Source organism: Rattus norvegicus, chromosome 5, assembly GCF_021556685.1.
Source record: "Rattus norvegicus strain SHRSP/BbbUtx chromosome 5, alternate assembly SHRSP_T2T, whole genome shotgun sequence".
Taxonomy (NCBI): domain Eukaryota; kingdom Metazoa; phylum Chordata; class Mammalia; order Rodentia; family Muridae; genus Rattus; species Rattus norvegicus.
In genome coordinates this window covers 29567464-29589023 of record NC_141538.1, presented here as the reverse complement: position 1 = coordinate 29589023, position 21560 = coordinate 29567464, and the positions used below count along the sequence as shown (strand labels likewise).

The 21560-nt window shown below is 41.2% G+C and overlaps 1 protein-coding gene across 1 annotated transcript in view; it reads left to right on the top strand.

The window, feature by feature from the left end:
- Ints8 (integrator complex subunit 8) overlaps positions 1-21560 on the top strand; it is a 47321-nt gene that overhangs the window by 19587 nt on the left and 6174 nt on the right. Inside the window, 12 exon segments of the mRNA NM_001427841.1 lie at positions 436-611; positions 2103-2236; positions 4827-4937; positions 6591-6792; positions 8258-8379; positions 10793-10977; positions 12173-12206; positions 13476-13532; positions 13628-13689; positions 16107-16225; positions 19209-19312; positions 20930-20980. Of these exon segments, the coding sequence (NP_001414770.1) occupies positions 436-611; positions 2103-2236; positions 4827-4937; positions 6591-6792; positions 8258-8379; positions 10793-10977; positions 12173-12206; positions 13476-13532; positions 13628-13689; positions 16107-16225; positions 19209-19312; positions 20930-20980 (1357 nt within the window).

Here is a 21560-nt window from a genome sequence, read left to right as displayed (position 1 = left end):
CATGTGGGCTCTGGGAATTAAACTTAGCTCAGCAGATGTGTGTGTGTGTGTGTCTGTCTGTGTGTCTCTGTGTGTGTGTGTCTGTCTGTGTGTGTCTGTGTGTGCGTGTGTGTACATGCATGTACAGATACTCATGGAGGCTGGCAGAGGGTGTTGGATCCTCTGGAGATGGACTTACAGGTGACTGTGATCTGCCTGTCACGGGTGCTGGGACCTGAACTCAGGTCCTTTAAGAGAACAGCAAGTACTCAGAATCACCAATACTGTAGTCGCCTTCTAGACCTCTTTGTTTTTTAGTTTATTATACCACTGACATTGTAATTTAAGCAACAACAATTGTTAACTTTAAATGTGGCTTAGGACTAATAATTGGTCGAGTGTTTTTTCCAAGCAAAAATGTCCACTCTTGTTTCATAATGTTTCTTACTGTTCTAGGAATGTGTGTCTGGGGTTGGAAGATCTACAGTATGTCTTCATGATTTCTTCACATGAGCTTTTCATAACATTGTTGAAGGATGAAGAACGAAAGCTGCTTGTTGATCAAATGAGGAAGAGATCCCCAAGAGTAAATCTGTGCATTAAACCTGTGACTTCATTTTATGATATCCCAGGTTAGTCCTGTTCTGCTAGCTTATAGTTTGTCCCTCTTCAAGCTAATACTAAGATACTACCCAAGGCTTTTTGGTATTTTAGTTGGTATTTTGTGGATAATTAATAGAAATTTAATCTGTCTGCCATGGTTAGATTTCTGGGTGAGCAGCTCACAGTTCTCAGGTGAGCTAGAGGCTGACGGATATTTAGTCTTAATTTATAAAATGGTTTAGCTGGCGAATATAACATAGTGCTCCCATGTTCTTGAGGGTAAAAGTGTGAGTGGAGAGGAGATTGGTAAGGAATTGTTAGGACCAAAAGTAATTGTGCTGGTCAACTAATATGGCTGTGCTACTAATCACTGGCTAACCTTGAGAACATTGTCATTTTTGCCTTATTTGATGTTCCTCCCACTTTTGACCTTATCTATCTGAATCAAAATACAGTTCTATTATTATTAGTAAGATATGTTACTCTAGGGCTGGAGAGATGGCTCAGCGGTTAAGAGCACCCGACTGCTCTTCGAGAGGTCATGAGTTCAATTCCCAGCAACCACATGGTGGCTCACAACCATCTGTAATGAGATCTGATGCCCTCTTCTGGTGTGTCTGAAGACAGCGACAGTGTACTTATATACAATAAATGAATAAATAAATCTTTAAAAAAAAAAAGAAAAAGAAAAAAAAAGATATGTTAGCCTTAAAACCACAAGGTTGTGAATCTCTTGGCTTGGTCCTCAATGTCCTAATGTTCAGTATAAAGAACAATATTAACCCACAAAACTGCTAAGTATGTGTGTGTTGTCGAATGCTGATAACTGGAGCCAAAATTAGATTTTTAGTGGTCATGACTTAAGCAAGGTGTGATGAGGCTGGAGGATGGCAACTGTACCGTTTGTCCACAGTCATGTCATGACAACCCCTTCGTGATGGAACCTCCCTGGTATACCAGCAGGAGAGAACCAGCTCCTGCAGGCTGTCTGCCTTCCACATGTGGAGACGGACACACACACACACACACACACACACACACACACACACTTCTCCACATACTTTATTATTGCTTATAAAGATTTATTGCGTACATACTTTTATTAACATATGTTTAGAAGGGAGACTTGTTTATATCATTTTTTCCATATTCTTTCTTCAAATTCTTTTTGTGGACCAGTTTGACTGTTACATTTTTACTGTAGTGTGAGAGAGAGAGAGAGAGAGAGAGAGAGAGAGAGAGAGAGAGAGAGAAAGTGTGTGTGTGTGTGTGTGTGTGTGTGTGTGTGTGTGTGTGTGTGTGTTCACTTTACTAAGCGCACACATTGTGTGTAGGTTTTTCTGTGTGGAAATGAAGTTAGGATATAATTTGAGTTACATAAAACAATTCTATTTTCAAAACGTTTTCTACTTTTAACTTAAGCACTTCACATATGCTATTTCTCTTAGTTGTATCATACTTAAAATTTGACATTTAAGTTTGAGTTTAATCATTAGCTGAAATAGAGTTCTCTTCTTTAGCCTCAGCAAGTGTCAATATTGGCCAGTTGGAGCATCAGCTTATATTATCAGTGGATCCCTGGCGGATTAGACAGATTTTAATAGAATTACATGGTATGACCTCAGAGCGACAGTTTTGGACTGTGTCAAATAAGGTAAGAAACTATTAAGAATATATTTCTTTGTATTATACTGTAATCTAAGAGAAACTGTAGTCTCTGCATTTTTTTTTTTAAATAATGAGGACTCCATTAATAGTTTAGGACTGTCACATGACCACAATTGTACTTACACTGTTGACTGTGGAAGGAAAAAAGGAAAACACACAAAAAATATCCAGTAATGTGAACAGCGAGTTTGTGTTCCACTTACAGTCAGAACACGGCTGTAAATTTAGGTAAAATGTGTATTATTTGTCCTGTCTTTATTAACAGGGCTCAAGGCTTTGTTCTTTTTTTTTTTTTTTTTTTTTTTTTGTTTCTGGTTCTGAGAAATGAGCCCGAGGCTTCACTCACTCTGATCAAGTAATAGACCAGTGAGCTATACCTTCAACCCTATTAGTTTGTTTTTGCATATTCTTGCCTTTGAGAATTTCTTGCTTGTGTACAGTGTATTTTGGTCACATTTATTCCCACACTTCCTTAGCTCTTCTGAGATCTACCAAACCTTTTTCCCAACTTCAAGTCTTTTTTTTTTTTTTTTTTTTTTCCCCAAGACCTGGGGATGGAACCCAAGGCCTTGAGCTTGCTAGGCAAGCGCTCTACCGCTGAGCTAAATCCCCAACCCCCCAACTTCAAGTCTTTAATTTTATTTTTTCTTCCTGTAGCTTCTGGAACCAGTTAATATTGCCCATACTTACATGGATGTGGGACAGTCTGATGGAGAAACAGGCATGAGGAAAACATTCTTCTCACTCTAGTAGCTTTCAACCACCAATAGTTCCTCAGCTAGATGTGAGGGCTCTTGGCGTTCTTCCCAGTGCAGGAATAGTTCCTCAGCTCGCCGCATGTTCTTCCTAGCCCAAGCTGAACTCGGATCTTGTTGAAGCATACTCTGCTCTCTGCCAGATAGAGCACTGCGCGCCTTTACTCTCAGCACTCAGGAGGCAGAGGCGGTGGAATTTCTTGAGTTCAAGGACAACCTGGTCTACAGAGCACATTCAGGTTACACTGTGAAATCCTGTCTGGGGACACCCCCTCCCACAGTTCTTTTTATTTAAGAAAGTTGTTGGTTTTTAAGATTTATTTTATGTATATGAGTACACTGTAGCTGTCTTCAGACACACCAGAAGAGGGCATCAGATCCTGTTACAGATGGCTGTGAGCCACCATGTGGGTGCTGGGAATTGAACTCAGGACTTCTGGAAGAGCAGTCAGTTGTTTTAACCATCTCTTCCCTTGTGTAGGAAACTTTTTTTAAAAAAGTCTTATAAAGAAGTCTCAGTAAGTTGATTTCAAAATGTAATCTTTAGATTTCAAGACAACATTAAAAAGTAAAACCTTGGCTATCCTAGAACGCACTCTGTAGACCAGGCTGACCTCAGACACACAGAGATCAGCCTGCCTTTGCCTCCCAAGTGCTAGGATTAAAGTCACAAGCCATCATTGTCCAATATAAAGATGACTTTTTAAAGTAGCAATTTAAGCTAAAAACAAAGATGCACACCTCTTATCCCAGCATTCAAGAAGCAGGGTTAGGAGGAGCCAGAGTTTGAGGCCAACCTGAGTTATATACTGAGCCCCTGTCTCAAAATATAGTAAAAATTAAAATATATATAAAACACTCTTATTAGTGAGTTGTCATTTATAGGACAAGAGGCAGTAACCATAGGAGAAACTTCAAATAATACAGCAGTGGGTCTTTTTTGTTTGTTTGTTTTGTTTTGTTTTTGAGACAGGATTTCTTCTGTGTAGCCGCTTGCTATCCTGGACCTTACTACATAGACCAGGCTGGCCTCGAACTCAGAGATCTGCCTGCCCCTGCTTCTTGAGTGCTGGGATTAAAGGCCTGTGCCGCTACCACCACCAGGCTGAGTCTTGCCTTTAACAGCTGAACCATCTTTCCAGCCTTTTTGCAATATTTCTGACTGTATTGTTTTCCCCTGGAGACGTTGTTCAGGAAAAGCCTGAAATTGATTTATATTTTATAAGGCTTAAATATACAAATGCAGTGACGTGGAAATTGTTCTAAATATTAAGAATTCTCCTGGTATTTATGGTATGTTTGTTGATGTTAATTTTAAGGGGAAAATATAATAATTAGGAGGCAAATTGGCACTGACTTCCATTTTCTATACTTAACGGCTGTGTAATTCAATTTGTCCCCTTCATATGCCTGCCTCAGTTTTGTCATTTGTAAAGTGAGGGCCAGTAGTACCTATCTTGTAGCATTGTTGTGAGAATTACCTGAGAGGTAGTTAAAGTTCTTCGTCTTGGGAGTGTTTGCCATCTTGGACGTGTTGTGCTGTCGAAGTGTCCTGGTGGCTTTGCGCATGCTTAGCATGTGCTGCACTGCTGTTGGTCCTTCGTCCTGACTGTGCGTCATCCTTTAGAAACTAGTCCTCTCTCTAGTGATCTCACTAGTAATGTTTACTTGCTTTAACATCTTACTGCTAGTTTCCTTCTGTTTGAAAACTGTGTGGTTTTTAATACATTTTGAAAAATGCAATCAAATCCTTAAGAAATTCTCACCTAGATTTGCCTTTCTCTGCACATGTGCTTATGAATTTATTTATTTATTTTTTAGTGGGAGGTACCTTCTGTATATAGTACTGTTATCCTAGGAATTAAGGACAATTTAACAAGAGATTTGGTTTACATTCTCATGGCCAAAGGTTTGCACTGCAGTACTGTCAAGGTGAGTGACATGGGAATGAAACATTTGCTCAGACCTTCTTCAGAGGCTGGGGAGACTGCTTAGTGGGTAAAGTGCTTGGTGCGTGGATGTGAGAACCTGAGTTCAAATCCCATAACTCATATAAAGTCAGACGTGGTAGCAGGAACCTGTAGAGACAAAAGAAGGCGAAGACCAGCCCTAAGTTTTCCACATACATAGCATGGCACGTCCACCACACCCACAAATGTACACACACATCATGCCTCTCTAATCAGAACAGAAAGCCCTGTTTGCTAATTGTGAAAAGGATTTTTAGTTTTGATTATGTATTTGTGTGTACGCATGTGTATGGACACTAGAGGCACCCTACATTTAGAGTTCCAGGAGGGAGCTACCAGATGTGATTGTTTTGACCTGAACTTGGGGGTCCTCTTTGAGAACCATAAAATGCTCTTATCTGCTAAGCCATCTCTCCTTCCCTTATTCCTGATTTTAATGTACTGGATGAGATCCTAGAGCAGAGCACTATCAGGTCCAAGAATGATATGATTCATATGGATACCACACAGATAGAGAACAGGAAGCAGTAGCAAGTCGGAAGGATGGCTCAGTGGTTAAAAGCCCTGGCTGCTCTTATTGAGAACCTAGGCTTGGTTTCTAGTGCCCAGTGGTGACTTACAAACATTCCAAATCCAGTTGTGTGCGGTCTAAGGCCTGTTTACAAAACAGTCATACACAAAAATGGTAAGTCTCTTGGAGGAAATGGTGCCTGTCTTTAATTCCAGCACTCAGAAAGCAGAGGCGGGTGGATCTCTGAGTTTGAGGCCAGCCTGGTCTACAGAGTGAGTTCAAGGGCAGCCAGGGCTACACAGAATTGTATTGAAAATACCCTCCAAAAACGTTCCTATGAAAAAAGTATTTGGAGTGAAGGATGGCCCATGCCTTTGATCCTAGCACATAGGAGGACAGGTCTATTGAGTTTGAAGCTATCCAGGTGCACATAGGAAGTTCTGGACAGCCATGGCTGCATCATGGGGTCCTGTAAGAAATAAACAAATAACTAAAAAGACTAACAGAACACTGGGGTGTAGCGTCTACTCCAGTTAAGATAACTTGATTGTGATTAGGGACGTCAGACTATTAGAATGAGAAGAAGATGGGAAGGGTAATAGCCGGGTGGGTAGTAGTTTGCAGCATGTGAGTAGGAAAGGATGTGGATTTGTTTGATACAGTAGCCAGTTATACAATGTAATAGAATGATAAGCAAAGAGTGGAAAGTGAAACCTATTTCAGGGTCAGATTCTGAGCATCTTGGATGGAGAATGGTTCTTGACATAATTTTATACTTGTGCAATACAAAGTCTTTGTTACTGTATAATTTCTGTCAAACTTGTTTAATAATTTATGCAGTTATAGGTTTGTTTTTTTTTTTTTTTTTTTTTTTTTTTTTTTTGGTTCTTTTTTTCGGAGCTGGGGACCGAACCCAGGGCCTTGCGCTTCCTAGGCAAGCGCTCTACCACTGAGCTAAATCCCCAACCCCTATAGGTGTTTATTTTAATACATCAACAGTAAAGAAAAGGATAATTTAGCCTCACTCCCCTAGATGCAGTGTTCCCTGTGAAGATACGTAGTACTTTGGTCCCAGAGCACTGACTCCGCCCTCCTCTCCCACAGGATTTTCCCCATTCGAAACAGCTGTTTACAGCCGGTTTGGAGTTGGTAACAGAGTTCTCACCGAAGCTCCGCCAGGTTATGTTGAATGAGATACTCCTCTTGGATATTCTCACCCATGAAGCTGGAGTGGGGCACTCAGGAGAGAGACCTCCTTCTGACCTCATCAGTAGGGTACGAGGATATTTGGAAATGAGGCTTCCTGGTAAGATTGGTTAACACATACAAATGCAAAATTCGATACTTAGTTGTGGGGTGTGTGTTGGGTAGGGGTCTGTTTACTTGACTTTACCGCTATAGGAAAATTTCTATTCTGGAACAATTTGGGTTTAGAAGTAAATTGAGAACATTGGTAACAGGAGAGACTTTCTTCCCTGGGGTTTCCAAAATAGCTATGCAAACTGGGTGATTTAAAATTTGAAATCAGTGTGATTCAGAACCATGCTCCTGAAACATGGGGGACAATTTATCTGCTTCCTCCTAGTCTCTAGTCGCTCCTGGCAATCTGGGGATTACATGGCTGGAACTGCATCTCTCTAGTCTCTGCCCTTGTTTTTATGTGGCTGCTTTTTCTCTTAGAAGGAGACCTTTGATTGCGTTTAAGGTCCTCCTAAAGTAGTATGAACTCCGTTCACTGGTTACATGTGTAGGCATCTTATTTCCTGTTAGGATTTCATTCAGAAGTTTCTGAGGCAGGGGTGTGAAGTTAAGTGAAAAGAGTTTTTGTTTGACCATTCAACACATTGTAGAAACTTATGTTGTGATTTTATTTATTTTGTAAGATACAGTATATGGTCTTGCTGTGTTGCCCATGCTGACTTCAAGGGATCTTTCTGCCTTAGCCCCTGGAGTATTTGGGCCTACAGGCATGGGCTGCTCTGCCTGTCCTACAGTTGGACCTCTTTCTTCCTCTCAGTCTTTCATGCTGGGATTCCAGATAGGAATCATCACATCTAGGTCTTATATCACAATTTTACGATCTCCTGTTACGAAGCTTCGATTGTTGGTACATGGTTTAATTCCAGCACTCAGAAGGCAGAAGCACGTGGATCTCTGAGAGGTCAAGGCTATCAGTGTCACTCCAGTTGGAGTTGGAGTTGGTAGGCTGTTGTCTCTGTGGGTCAGGAAGTGAGAGGAAAAAGGTTTTCTTTTAAAAAAAGAAATAAAAGCAAATTTTGTCTTGCGCGTGCACACGTGTAGGGATGCCGTTGCAAATTCAGTGAGGGAACCTGTCTCAAATTGAGTGAGAGAACAAAAGGTTGAGGGGGGCTGGAGAGATGGCTCAGCAGTTGAGCACTGGCCACTCTTCGAGAGGATCTGGCTGGGCCCAGTTCCCGGCTCTGACATGGTGACTTAGAACAACCATCTCTAACTCCAGTTCCAGGAGATCCAGTGGCCTCTTGGCACTGTGACTAAGCACACATCACGTTCTTACTTCTAAAGCATTTTACAGTCTGGGTACTGCTTTGAGCTACAAACATTGACAGCGTGCCTCCATACAGTGAAAGGAAACAGTGGCTGAAATCAGCTTTCCCTACTACTGTTGGACTTTAAATTATCTCCAGTACATTATTTACTCTTTCATTGACTTATTCATAGGTGAGGTCCCTGAACATTGAAGACCTTTTCCCCGGCTTGGCTTCTCCAACTGTTGTCTCCTTGCTTTTCAGATATTCCCCTTCGCCAGGTGGTGGCTGCAGAGTGTGTCGCTTTCATGTTAAACTGGAGAGAGAATGAGTATCTTACTCTGCAAGTTCCTGCATTTTTATTTCAGAATAATCCGTATGTAAAGGTAATTAATGTTTAATCTAAAATGATTGTCAGAGTATTGGTAATTTATATTAGTACTCTATTAATATACCCATTTCATTAGTTCCTGCCACTCTGAAATTCGTCTGATTTCTATAGTACAGTATCAGTTAAGGTAAACACTTGTCAGTTGGTAGTGAAGTACATGGTTTTGTTCTGGGAATGTAGCTTAGCTTCAAAAGCTCTTTCCTATTGCGCATGTGAACAAGGTAATCCCAGCACCTTTTGGTATATAAGTTGGGGTGCCCTGAAACTCAACAATTTTTCTACTTCAGATTTCCAACAAGTGCTGAAGTTGATGTGCATACAGTTTCTGCAGCCTCCCCTTCCCCTTCTTTTTTAAATAGAAATTGTCTATTGTCTATTAAGAAAGAGAAGCATTCCTGAGAGTGTGACTGAGCTGTTGGGCTAAGGGTAAAGCCCGTGTTATTTTTCAATACAGTACATAATTATGTAACCAAAGGGACATTTTTTAGCAGATGACTAAATAAAAGTCTCTTTTCAAATAATACAAACTTCTCTAATCTCTCCTTCAGTCAGAAAGGGAGATGCTGTAGTATAGTGAATGTCAGCACAGGATTCACAGGCACGAGGGTCACTGACACTTTGAGTATGCAGTTAGGGAGGAGGAGCGGGAGCAGTTAGTGCCAGTGATACTGATCTTGTAGGATAACAACTCAGGTGGTTTTGTTTGTTTGTTTGTTTGTTTTTTAAATTTTATTTGTGTATGGATGTTTTGCTTGCTTGCATGTCTGTTCCCTTCTTACATGTCTGGTCCTCAAAGGTCAGAAGAGGGCATCGGATCCCCTCCACGTGAGTTGCAGAAGGTTGTGAGCCACTGTGTGGGTACTGTGACTTCACCGTGGAACCTCTGGCAGAGCAGCCAGTGCTCCGAAGGCTGAACCATCTCTCCAGCCCCACACTGGAGAGTTTCAGTCTGGCCCACCAGGCCTTTTAAGGTGTGAGTGCTTTGGCAGGTGCGCGTCCTGCTAAATTTCTCTGCTGCCCTCACAGCGCTCCCTCCGTGATGCTTTTATGCTTCTGTCCTCTGTACATGCTGTCTACTCTCCTTGCACACCGAATGGCCCTTCCAGCTGGCTTATGTGTTTTCGTGTTTTCTAAACGCATAATCACTTTCTTGTGTTGCTAGCTTTGTGCTCATCCTGATTTCATCGTAGTGTTTGTGATAGTCAGTCTTCCTTGTGATACATAAGTCCTTGAAAGCAGTTAATCTTCTACCTTGTGTTCTATATGTTACCTAGCACAGGTGCTCAAGATAGTTTACAGAGTTCAGGTCATTTGAAATGCTTAACATTTGGGGGTTGGGGGTAAGATTTTACTCTTGAGACAACTTCTAATGTGTAACCTGGGCTGGCCTCAAACTTGATGTATAGTTCAGGCTAGCCTCAGACTTGAGCTCCTCCTATCTTAGCCTCTCCTAAGTGCTGGAATTTTAGACATAATCACCACTCCAGGAGCTTACCTTTAATTAAATTTACCTGTTTAATAAACCAATGGCCTTGACTTAAGCACGTGACTTATGGTATGTCAGTTACTTCTGTGCTGCTCTCTAACTCAAAATCAGAAGCAAGTGCTGGAGTACAGTTATGGAGTATCAGGTAGTTGGTGAACTATTTAGATATTTCTCTTAGAAAAATTTTATAACAAAAAAAAATACAGGAAAACAGCAGTTTTTGTTTGTCACAATTCTGCCTTTTCTCCGAAAGAAGTGACCTAAAATAGTAGAGACTCCATTTAAAAACTTCTTTTTAATCCAGTTTCAGTTCTGTGGGCACCGGGGTTTCCTGGTGGGCTTGAAGAGCCTCTTATTTCTGCCATGCTGAATTCCCCAGCTAGCTGGTTGAGGAGCTTCCCGGGGACTCTTCTATCTGCCTCCCATTTTGCAGTACGAATGCAGAAATTACAGATGCATCACATCCAGCTGTTGGTTTCTATTTTTCCTAAACCTGGGTTTTAGGAATCCCACTGAATGCACTGGGCTCTCCCATTGGCCCTGAATTTGATTTACACTTATATTCTCCCCTCTTTGTGACCCATCTTTTCTCTGCTTTCAGTTCTATTCTTTATTCCAAAATTGGTCCTGCGTCTTAGGGCCTTAAGTCAACGTTAGGTCCTCCACCTTCTGTAATCTTAATTTTGTCTTGCCCGAGGCCTGTGAGGTGGTTCACATGTAAAAGTGCTTTCCTCCAGGCCTCACAGCCTGAAGTAGATCCCTGGAAGATATGGTGGAAGGAGAGTTCTCAAACACTGTGTTGTATACTGAATGTAAGTGCTGGAGTGTTTGGGGAGGCGCCTGTCTTCCCTCCAATGTGCCTTTATTATAAGACCACCGTGTGAATTAGACTCTCACCTATAGTTTGCTTTTCACATTTCAGCTTGGACAGCTCTTAGCAGCCACCTGCAAAGAGCTTCCAGGTCCTAAAGAGAGTAGACGGACTGCTAAAGACCTTTGGGAAGTTGTTGTTCAGATCTGCAGCGTGTCTAACCAGCACAAACGAGGAAATGATGGCAGAGTCAGTCTCATAAAGCAGAGGGAGTCCACGCTGGGCATAATGTATCGGTATGTTTCTCTGCAGGCTTTTGTCGCATTGGCATTAGTTTACACTATCTGTGCTTTTCCCAGATCATCTTTATCCTATAGATTTGTGGAGATAGATAATCCTAGGCTTCCGTGTAGCTCAGTGGGAGGGAGAGTATTGCCTAATGTTCACAAGACTGTGGGTTCATTTCTGCATGCCACAAAACAAAAACCTCAAAATGTATAGTCTTAAGAATTCTGATGGTGGGCATAATCGCACACACTTTTAATCCCATCACTTGAAAGGCAGAGAGGTAGGAAGATCCTTTGAGTTCAAGCCAACCTGGTCTACACAGATAGTTCCAGGACAGCCATGGCTATAGAGTGAGATCCTTTCTCAAAAACCAAACAGGCGGAAAAAAAAAATTGTGTTGCTGAAATGGCTCAGGGGATAAGGTCATTTGTCTCCAAGTCTTACATCTCAAGGTCAGTCCCACTCACATACTAGAAGAAAAGAAGCAATTCTTGCAAGTTGTCACCTGATCTCCGCCGTTGAACCATGAAACATACATGTATGTATGTGCAATGAATAAATATAATCAGAAGAATTCTTGGGTCCTCTTCTTATGCTCCCCTCTGCCTGGCCATTCCTGGAAATAACGTTTTGTTTTAGAAGACTGTCTACCATCAATGTAATTTTTAATTAATGATTTGTTGGGAAGGAGGCTTGTTCTATATATGTGAGGCTAGAGGACAGCTAGAGAAGTTGGTGCTCTCCTGTTTTCTCAAGTATGTTCTAAGGATCCAATGTGGGTCCTTAGATTTATCGGCAAGTGTCTTGACTCACTGAGCCAACTTACCAACCCAGAGACTTAATCACTGAAGTCAAAGGCAGTCTACAGTCAGATAGTACTGAAGAACTCGTGTGATGGAAATAGAGAAGAAATGGTGCTGGCTTATAATACCAATGGCTATGACATACTTTTCCCTTTTTGTTTTTTGTTTGTTTTCTAAAACAATCTCTGTGTAGCCCTTGCTATGCTGGAATTTGCTATAGACCAGGCTGGCCTTGAACTCAATGTGAGTGCTAGGAGTAAAGGCCAGGACCACCACCACCACCCAGCTAGACATACTTTTCATAACTGGAATTAAGAACGAGATGTAAAGCATCATACCGTTTGTATTCTTTATCGTATTTTAATGTTTGATATTAAGCATATATACAATTGTTTTGTAGGAGTGAACTACTTTCTTTTATCAAAAAATTACGGGTAAGTTTTTTTTTTATGTGATTACTGAATTTTGGGAATGACTAGAGATTTCAAATGCTGGTTCAATCACCAACAAAATGTATTTATAATGATCTTTATTGATCATGGGATAATCTGAATCAAAAGATGAATTTTATACTTGCTGGTTTAATGAATACAGTGAGGGTTTTTTAAACTAAGAATGTCTTTGGCTAAGTATGGTGGCACACAGTTCTACACACTTGTAGTACAAATCCTTGGAGACCTGAGATAGGATTTCAAATTTGAGTTCAGCCTGGGGTTTGTAAGGAAACATTGTCTCAAAAAAATATACAAAATACAAAAATAAAGTCGCAGCCTTGTCACACCCTACCCCCCAACATACAAGGTTCCCTAAATATGTGAGGCTCTGACTTCTTTTAAAAATGATACCAATATCATGTTACTTAATGGTCAATACCTAGGTTTTGTTTTTTAAATATGACTTTAAAAGAATACATAGGTCATAGCTAGAAGTCCTGGCTGGAAAGATATCAGAGTGGCATAAAGGAAGATGCTGGGGACCCTCAGTGGTTGAACAGTCACAGGGCCTGGGGTCGGAGGTGGGGAGATGTGGTCCATTTTCCTCGCATTGCTCTCCCAATTTCTTGTATCAAAAGTATGGGTGAGCAACACGGGCAAGAAAAGAATAGAGAAAACCCCCGATATGATAGTGATTATAAACTAGGGATATGAATGCAATGATTGAAGCATGTAGTATGTACTATAACTTTATCGTGAAACTGAAAATAAAATTAGTGTACTCCATTGTAGATGCCATATTCCCAAAAGATAGTCTCTTGTAAGAAAATACTTGGCAGGCTGGAGAGATGGCTCAGTGGTTAAGAGCACTGACTGCTCTTCCAGAGGTCCTGAGTTCAATTCCCAGCACTACATGGTGGCTCACAAGCATCTGTAATGGGATCTGATGCCCTCTTCTGGTGTGTCTGAAGACAGCTACAGTGTACTTCTATATAACAAATCTTTCAAAAAAAAAAAGAAAGAAAAAGAAAAAGAAAATACTTGCTCGGCACTGGACAGCGGTGGCCCGAGCCTTTGGGAGGCAGAAACAAGTGGATCTCTGAGTTGTAGGCCAGCCTGGTCTAGAGAATGAGTTCCAGGACAGCCAGGGCTACACAGAGAAACCCTGTCTAGAAAAGGAAAATAGAAAATACTTGGTGTGACAGAGATTGACAGGACACACAGGCAGGTACACACACTTTTACGTGTTCTTTTTACGTGTTTTCATAGGAACCACTGGTTTTGACTATTATTTTATCACTCTTTGTGAAGCTTCACAATGTTCGGGTCAGTATCTTATACCTTCATTTTAAAATTGTTGGAAAGAAATCTCTTTAAATCATACTGCTTAAAAATGAAAAGCATGTTTTTCTTTCCAATAGGAGGACATTGTGAATGACATCACAGCTGAGCACATTTCCATCTGGCCGTCTTCCATTCCTAAGTAAGTAGTAGTAAGAAGAGATGGATTTAGAACTCACCCTGTTCGTATCGGTACTCTGAGATAACCAAAGGCCACAGTGTGTAGGATTCGACAGACATCCTGGTATTTCTCAGCTACAGTTGTTATCTTCCTAGTAATTACAAGAGCGATCTGCTTAGAATCCCTATAGAGCTCTTGTAGTACTATGATTTTTTATCAGGACCCAAAGCCTTTTTATTATCATAGGACCAACCCATCCATTCACCTTCCTTCCTTAAAATGGGTCTCTTTTTGTAGTGTAGGCTGGTCTTGAACTCTCAGTCCTTCTGTCTCAGTCTCCCAAGAGCTAGGGTTACAGGGGTGAAGTATCATGCCAGTTTTATGGCCCATTCCAGTTTCTGCCATCCCTCCTAAGTCTAGTGTGTACCTCAAAATCTTAGGGATATCTTTGAAGAAGAGAAGGTTTTAGTACATAGGTGAAAAGGCAGTACTGGAAATATTAATAATGTATTTTCAGCTCATAGTTAGAGATTGGAAACAGCAGGTCTGGGGATGTGCTTACCAACCTAGAGGCTGTGAGACCTGGGAGAAAAGAGCTGGTCAATGAGGTGGACTGAAGTCTCATACAATAGCCAGCTTTATTAAGAGCATCGGACAGTTTATACTTTGGAGGTTAAGAAGATCACGTGAATAAAGTATCTGGTCCCAAGGGCAAGCTTCCTTTGCCCAGCAAGTTATATCTATATAGATAGGCATATAAATAAGTATCAACGGTCTATTATAATGAATACTCTGGAAGAGAAGCACCGAGATCATAATCTTATCTTGGTTTCTTGGAGAATTCTCACAAGCACTCAGAAATCTCCATTCTTGGACCATGTTCTGACAGTAGTGCATGCCTATAATCCCAGAATTCAGCAGGCTAATGCAGGAGGATCATTGACTTGAGGCCAAAACAAACAAGCAAACAAACACACCCCCCCTTAAAAACACACACACACACACACACACACACACACACACACACACACACACACACAAAAACAAACAAACAAAAGAAACCAAAAAGTACAAAATCAGGAGTGAGGGAGAAAAGCACCTGTGTCACAGTCAGGCCTCTGGGACAGCTCCAGGGACTTGCTGTCTGCTTGCTTGTTTGCAGAGGAACACCGTGCACACTGACTACACATTCTGCCATTTAAACTGGGTTTGTTCTTGACGTGGTATATGCTGTAGGACTCTGAGAATCAGGTGGAAACAATTTTGTGTCCTGCCTCCTTCTGACTGGTGCTGAGAATCGAACTCGGAGCCAGTGCCACACAGGCAGCCTGCAGCTGAGCGACATTCCAGTCTGCTAGTTTTGTCTTTAACTAACAGGTAGTTTTGGTGACTCTGTAGGGCAAGTTCAGACTGCCACAGTAGATTTACAGTTTATGTTCATAAAAAGCAAATATGGCTTATTTTGGAGCCCTGAAACATGCCTCTGTGTGCACTGTCCACACATGACCTTGAGTCACTTGCTTTCTTGCTAAGTTCTTCATTTCTAAAATAGGTATAAAAATATCTATCCTTGACATGGAGAGTGAATGGTAGTGCAGGCTTAACTGCTGTCTTTTACGATGGCAATACTTTGAATCAGTTGAGAAATAAATGGTGGTTGCCTGTTTGACCAGAAAACTACTTCTGATCAAGAGTCCCTACAGATCCCTATGAACAGTGTCTATGACACTGGATTAATGGTTACTATTTTAATGCTGGTTGCTCTGTAGATAGGAGTCTTAGCTCTATTAACATTTTGTACACTCAGTAACATAACATCTGTTTAACTGCTCTCGCTGTGTATAGACCTGGTTGTTTGTTGTTAGTAGCCGTAGTTCCTTCCTCATTGTACTGGGTACAGTTGTGGGTCATGACAAAATCTAACCCTTTAGGCCCTTAGTCCTACGTTGTCACATTCCCTTGTAAGTGACAGTGATATGAGCAATTGCTTCTCAAAGGAAGACTGAGTTCTCTTTCACTGGGCTTTTGGTGTCTAGGGAAGGGTAGCCATCAGCTGTTTTCTTGGGTGCTGGCTTGGCTTTTCTGGTTTAGTAACTGCAGGCTTCCACATTTACCCCAGGCCACAGCACATGGTGTGTCCCAGCTGCTGTGGTGCTGTCTGCAGCACTGAGGAGCTGTATTTGCCACCCCTCACCTGGAACCTGGCGGTAAAAGCCAGGGTGTTCGTGTGAAGTCCTGGGTCCTGGGTCCTTAGCAGGTCACATAGGAGTGTTGTTAGTACTTTTGTGCTTTCTGGAAAACAATGTTGTTGTTGCTTTAAGTACTGTCAGAGGTAATGATGGCTATTGAGACTTCGGTTGTATCTTTTATTTTTAATAAATGCATTGTGAAATTTGAAACACTTTAAAAACAGATGGTGGTATACTCTTTTCCTTCAGCCTGCAGTCTGTGGATTTTGAAGCTGTGGCAATCACTGTGAGAGAGGTCGTTCGATACGCACTCAGTGTCAACCCAAACAGCCACGCGTGGCTGATTATTCAAGCAGACATTTACTTTGGTAAGTGGGACACACTTGCTCTAGGTGTGATTTCTGTAGCACGTCTAGAAGGGAAAGCCTGTCTGATACACAGTTTATTAAACTTTTGAGATTTGACCAGCTTTCACGATAAATTAAGAGTCAGTTGCATAATTTAATTTATTCTATTTTTGAATTATCTGCTTTTAACTTTATACCTTTTTCTAAAACTTATAATTGATTCTTTTTTTTTTTTTTTTTTTTTTTTTGGTTCTTTTTTTTCGGAGCTGGGGACCGAACCCAGGGCCTTGCGCTTCCTAGGTAAGCGCTCTACCACTGAGCTAAATCCCCAGCCCCACTGAGCTAAATCCCCAGCCCCTAATTGATTCTTTATGAACTTCACGTCATGCACAGAATCCCATTCATCTCCCTATCCCTACGTATTTGGCCTCTGCCCTTGCAACCTCCCCTCAAAGGAAAACAAAAAATAAAGTTAATTAATTCAGAAAAAAATTAAAATCTTTAAAGTTGTTTATTTTACCTTTTATTTGTTGTGTGTTTATGTGCATGCACATGTGGTGCCTAGGAGGTCATAATAGGGCATTAGATTCCCTGAGTTGGTCTGGAGAGATGGCTCAGTGGTTAAGAGCACTGACTGCTCTTCCATAGGTCCTGAGTTCAATTCCCAGCAACCACATGGTGACTCACAACCATTGTAATGGGATCTGATGCCGTCTGCTGGTGCATCTGAAGACAACTACAGTGTACTCACATATAAAATAGATAAATCTTTAAAAAAAAAAAGATTATCTGAGTTAGGAACAGTGAGCAAGGTCTCACATGGGATCTTCCGGAAGAGCAACAAAGCAGGCTTAACGGCTGAACTATCCTTCTAGTGCCCCTGCCCTTTAAATAGTGGGTATTTGGGGTTTTTTAAATTTCATTATTCCTGGGCTTGATTTAGTAAACACACACACACACACACACACACACACACACACACACACACACACACACATTTTACTACTTTGTGTATGTGACTATATCACATGTGTGGGAGTGCTTCTGGGGTGCAGGGATGTTAGTTTTCTTGGATCCTGTGGAGCTCAAGTTAAAAGGAGTTGCGTGAGCCACCTGATTTGGATGTTGGGAATTGAAGTTAGGTCTTCTGGAAGATCAGTGCATACTCTTAACCACTGAGTGAAGCTTGTTTGTAAAACTGCCCTTTAAAAATTCTAACCTGGGCCTGGTGGGATGCTCGGTGGGTAAAGGCACCTGCTCCCAAGCCTGACGACCAAGTGCAATCTCCAGGCCCCACACAGTGGGCACAGAGAATCAACTCTGGAGTCTTGTCCTTTGCCCTTTATATGTGTGCCTGTACATGTACACAGAAGATAAATAATATAAATAAATGTAAAAATTCTCATTGTGGGTTTTTTTATCCTTATAATCTCGGCACATGGGAGGCTCACATAGTGGGGGTTATTAAAAGTTCAAGACACATAGTAATACCAATAACCAGGCAGCCAAGGCCATGTCTCAAACTCAGGAGAACACAGGTGTAATATATATTCCTAAAATCTGTATTCTTGGAAATTAATTTCTACTGCCCTTATAGACAAATATGTGTCATAGGATTTTCCAAGTCAATATGAAGTTTTCAAAATTTGTAATACTATACAGATAAAATTTCTGACTGCTATCACTTTGAGGATCAATGTTTTTAAAATAAAAATTTCAAACTTTAAAGGTTCAGGAGATAATAAAACAAACTTTGATGTATCTAATAATATTTTTGAGGGACTGTAAGGGTTGAGATAGGGTTTCTTGTAGCCCATTGGCTGTTGATTCGTGACTTAGCTGAGGGCGGCTTAGAACACCTGTCATGATGCGTCTACTTTTCTAGTGCTTGAATTATAGGTTACAGGTGTGCACCACCACAGCCAGCTAATTGGGTTTTTTGTTTGTTCTAGTCTTTGTCTTTGTCTTTTGTGGGGAGGGGGTTTGAGATGGGTTTCTCTGTGTAGCCCTGGCTGTTCTGGAACTCTGTAAGCCATGATAGCCTTGAATTCAAAGAGGTGCCTCCAAGTGCTGAAATTAAAGGTATGTGACACCATTGCCCAGATAATTGATGTTTTTAACACTTAGTGCCGAATGCAAATGTGTGAAAGCATATAGCTATATAAGTTCTCAGGTATCTTTAAAGATTAGAATAGAAGTATGTATGTCTAGTCTGGAAAATAAAAATTTCCATCTAATAAGACAGGCAGTGATGGCGCACGCCTTTAATCTTAGCACATGGTGGGCAGAGGCAGGTGGATCTCTGAGTTCAAGACTAGTCTGAGCTCTAGAGTGAGTTCCAGGACAGCCAGAGCTGCACAGAGAAGAAACCCTGTCTCAAAAAACAGACAAACAAACCCTCCATATATTAAATCTTATACTATAAATTTAATGAAAAAAATCCAAGCTAGATTTTGGCTAATCAGTTTTAGGAGGTTAAGAATTTACTGTATCACTTTGATTTTTTTTTCTTTTTTTAAAATGAAGGCAGTTTTCACAGTGTTATCCTGAGTGAAGGCAGTTCCATAGTTTTATCACTACTCAAATACATATGCACAATTTTGCTCTTTTTATAAGTTGTGTGTGAGTGTGTGTGTGTGTGTGTGTGAGTGTATGTGAGTGTGTGTGAATGTGTGTGTATGTGTGTATGAGAGAGTGTGTGTGTATGCGTGAGAGTGTGTGTGTATGTGTGTGTGTGTGTGAGTGTGTGAATGTGTATGTGAGTGAGAGTGTGTGTGTGAATGTGTATGTGTGTGTGAGTGAGAGTGTGTGTGTGTGTGAGTGAGAGTGTGTGTGTGAGTGTGTGTGTGTGTGTGTGAGTGTGTGTGTTGGATTCTGAGGGTCACTTTGGTAGCAGCACCTCACCTGCTGTGCCATGCAGGTCTTCTCTTTAACTTACGCTTTGTGTCCTTTTGAGTTCTTGTATTTTAATGGCAGGTAACTCTTTCCCCGTTTTCTCCCTCAGCCACCAACCAGCATTCAGCAGCTCTTCACTATTACCTCCAGGCAGGGGCTGTGTGCTCTGACTTCTTCAATAAGGCTGTGCCCCCTGATGTATACACAGACCAGGTAAGCTGTTTGGGGGTTCTTTCTCTGTCTCCTCCCTTCATGTTTTCCTTTAGGGGCCCCCATAGGGTAGAACTTAGTTATACCTATATCTGTGATGATGACTCTCAGGTTGGTGGCTTTTGGCCAGATTTCTCTGTTTACTTTTGGCCTTTTGGAGGCAGCCTTGATATGTTGCCCTTGTTAGCCTTGAACTCCTAGTGATCCACCTGCTTCACCTTCTCTAGGACTAGGGTCACAGGTATCTGCCACCATGCCTGGCATGCCCAGCTGGTGTCCCCTTTCAGTGCCGATATTACAATGTCTGTTCCTGCTTCGATATTGCCACCTCACACCCCCAGAACGCCTCAGATTCAGCTTGTTCAGAACTGATGTCTGTGTCTTTGTCATGCCCTTCCACAAAGTCCTCCAAAATGCCAGACACTAAGCCCCAGTCCTGAGCACCATGGTTAGTTCTTTTCCTCACTTAGCTAATCCTGTTAGAATATCTACTTAGCTCTCAAATAATATCGTTTCTGTTGCCTAGCTGCCTTTTTTATGTGTGTTTGATACACCTAAGAAGGGATACTGGAGTAAATGGACATTGCCTTCCATAGTTACCCTCTTCTGTGATAAGATACCTTAAGTCAGGAATCGGCTGTTGTGCTAGGTACTTAGGATACTGGAGTAAATGGACATTGCCTTCCATAGTTACCCTCTTCTGTGATAAGTGTGCCTTAAATCAGGAATCGGCTGTTGTGCTAGGTACTTAGGATACTGGAGTAAATGGACATTGCCTTCCATAGTTACCCTCTTCTGTGATAAGTGTGCCTTAAGTCAGGAATTGGCTGTTGTGCTAGGTACTTAGGTTCCCAGCACTTGGAGGGCTCAGCCAGGAGAGCTACTACATTAAGTCTAAGGCCAGCCTGGGAAGTGATACATAAATCTTTAAAAAGCAGACGAAAAAACCCCTTAAGTCCACTCTGTGTTTTTGAGACAGGTATCTCTACATAGCCCTGCTTGTTCTGAAATTCACTCTGTAGACCAGGCTGGCCTTGAGGTCTGCTTGTCTCTGCCTCCTGAGTGCTGGGATTGATGGTGTGCATCACCATGCTCGGCTCCTAGGATCTACTCTTACTAGATTTTTTTTTTAGTTAACATTGAGTACCATTATGATCTTGGGATGTTGTGGTCTCACTCAGGGTATTGTGCGTGCTACTCAAGGGCTGAGCTTTATCTCAGCCCTCCAAGACATTAGTCCTTCTGTGTGCTGGCCTTTGGGTCTGTAGAAGGTAGAAGGACTTATTCTTGCTGTCTACATACCATTGGCATACGTTTTTTCCCCCTCTCTACCTCATACTGGATTATTCTTGGCTCTTCTAAATGCATTACAGTTAAACCTGATTTAGACCACTAGTATAATATAACAAATGAAAACTTTCAGTACATAACAAGTTTTTAAAGTAAGATTTAAAGATTTTTTTTTTAGTAGTTTATTTCTTTATAGCACTTTCAAAATTAGCAAAATGGCACGGGGAGCCTTGACTTCCCACATAGTTGCTGTCCTCCCACATCCTCCTCATCCTTCTTAGTCAGTCAGTGAGAGCTGGTATTTTAAAATAATCATTGTCTTTTTTGTAGGTGATAAAACGGATGATAAAATGCTGTTCCTTGCTGAATTGTCATACACAGGTTAGTTTGTGATACTGTAATATTGGCTTATATTTTGTGTTAGGCTTAATATGCAAATTCATACTAGGAAATAGCTTTTATTTTATATCAGAATGGCTGTTAGTAGCTTAGCATGTTTAAATTCCCTAATATTTTGTAGAACTGAACTAGATGCAGGTTGGAATTAGTACACACTGGCCATTGACCTTCAGTGGAAAGGAAACAGTTCATACTTTCTTGTTTGTGATAATGTGTATGCGAGTCACTGGGGAAGCCTGAGAACTCATGCTGCAGGAACAGGAAGTGGTACAGCTTCGGCAAATGGTTTGGCAGTTCCACTTGACTTAAATATTCAGAATTAGAAAAGGGTGTACTTGAATGTTCATAACAGCCATGTTCACTGAAGCCAAAAATAGAGGGAAGAGACTCTCAGTGTCCATTAAAAAATGGTTTAGTAAAATGCTGTATCTATACCTCGAAATCCTGCAGCCATCTTATGGAATGAACTCTCTATGTGTGCTATAGAACATATTAACTGAGAATTGCTAAGTGAAAGAAAGACAGTATGATTTGATTCATTTGTAAGAAATGCTCAGAACAG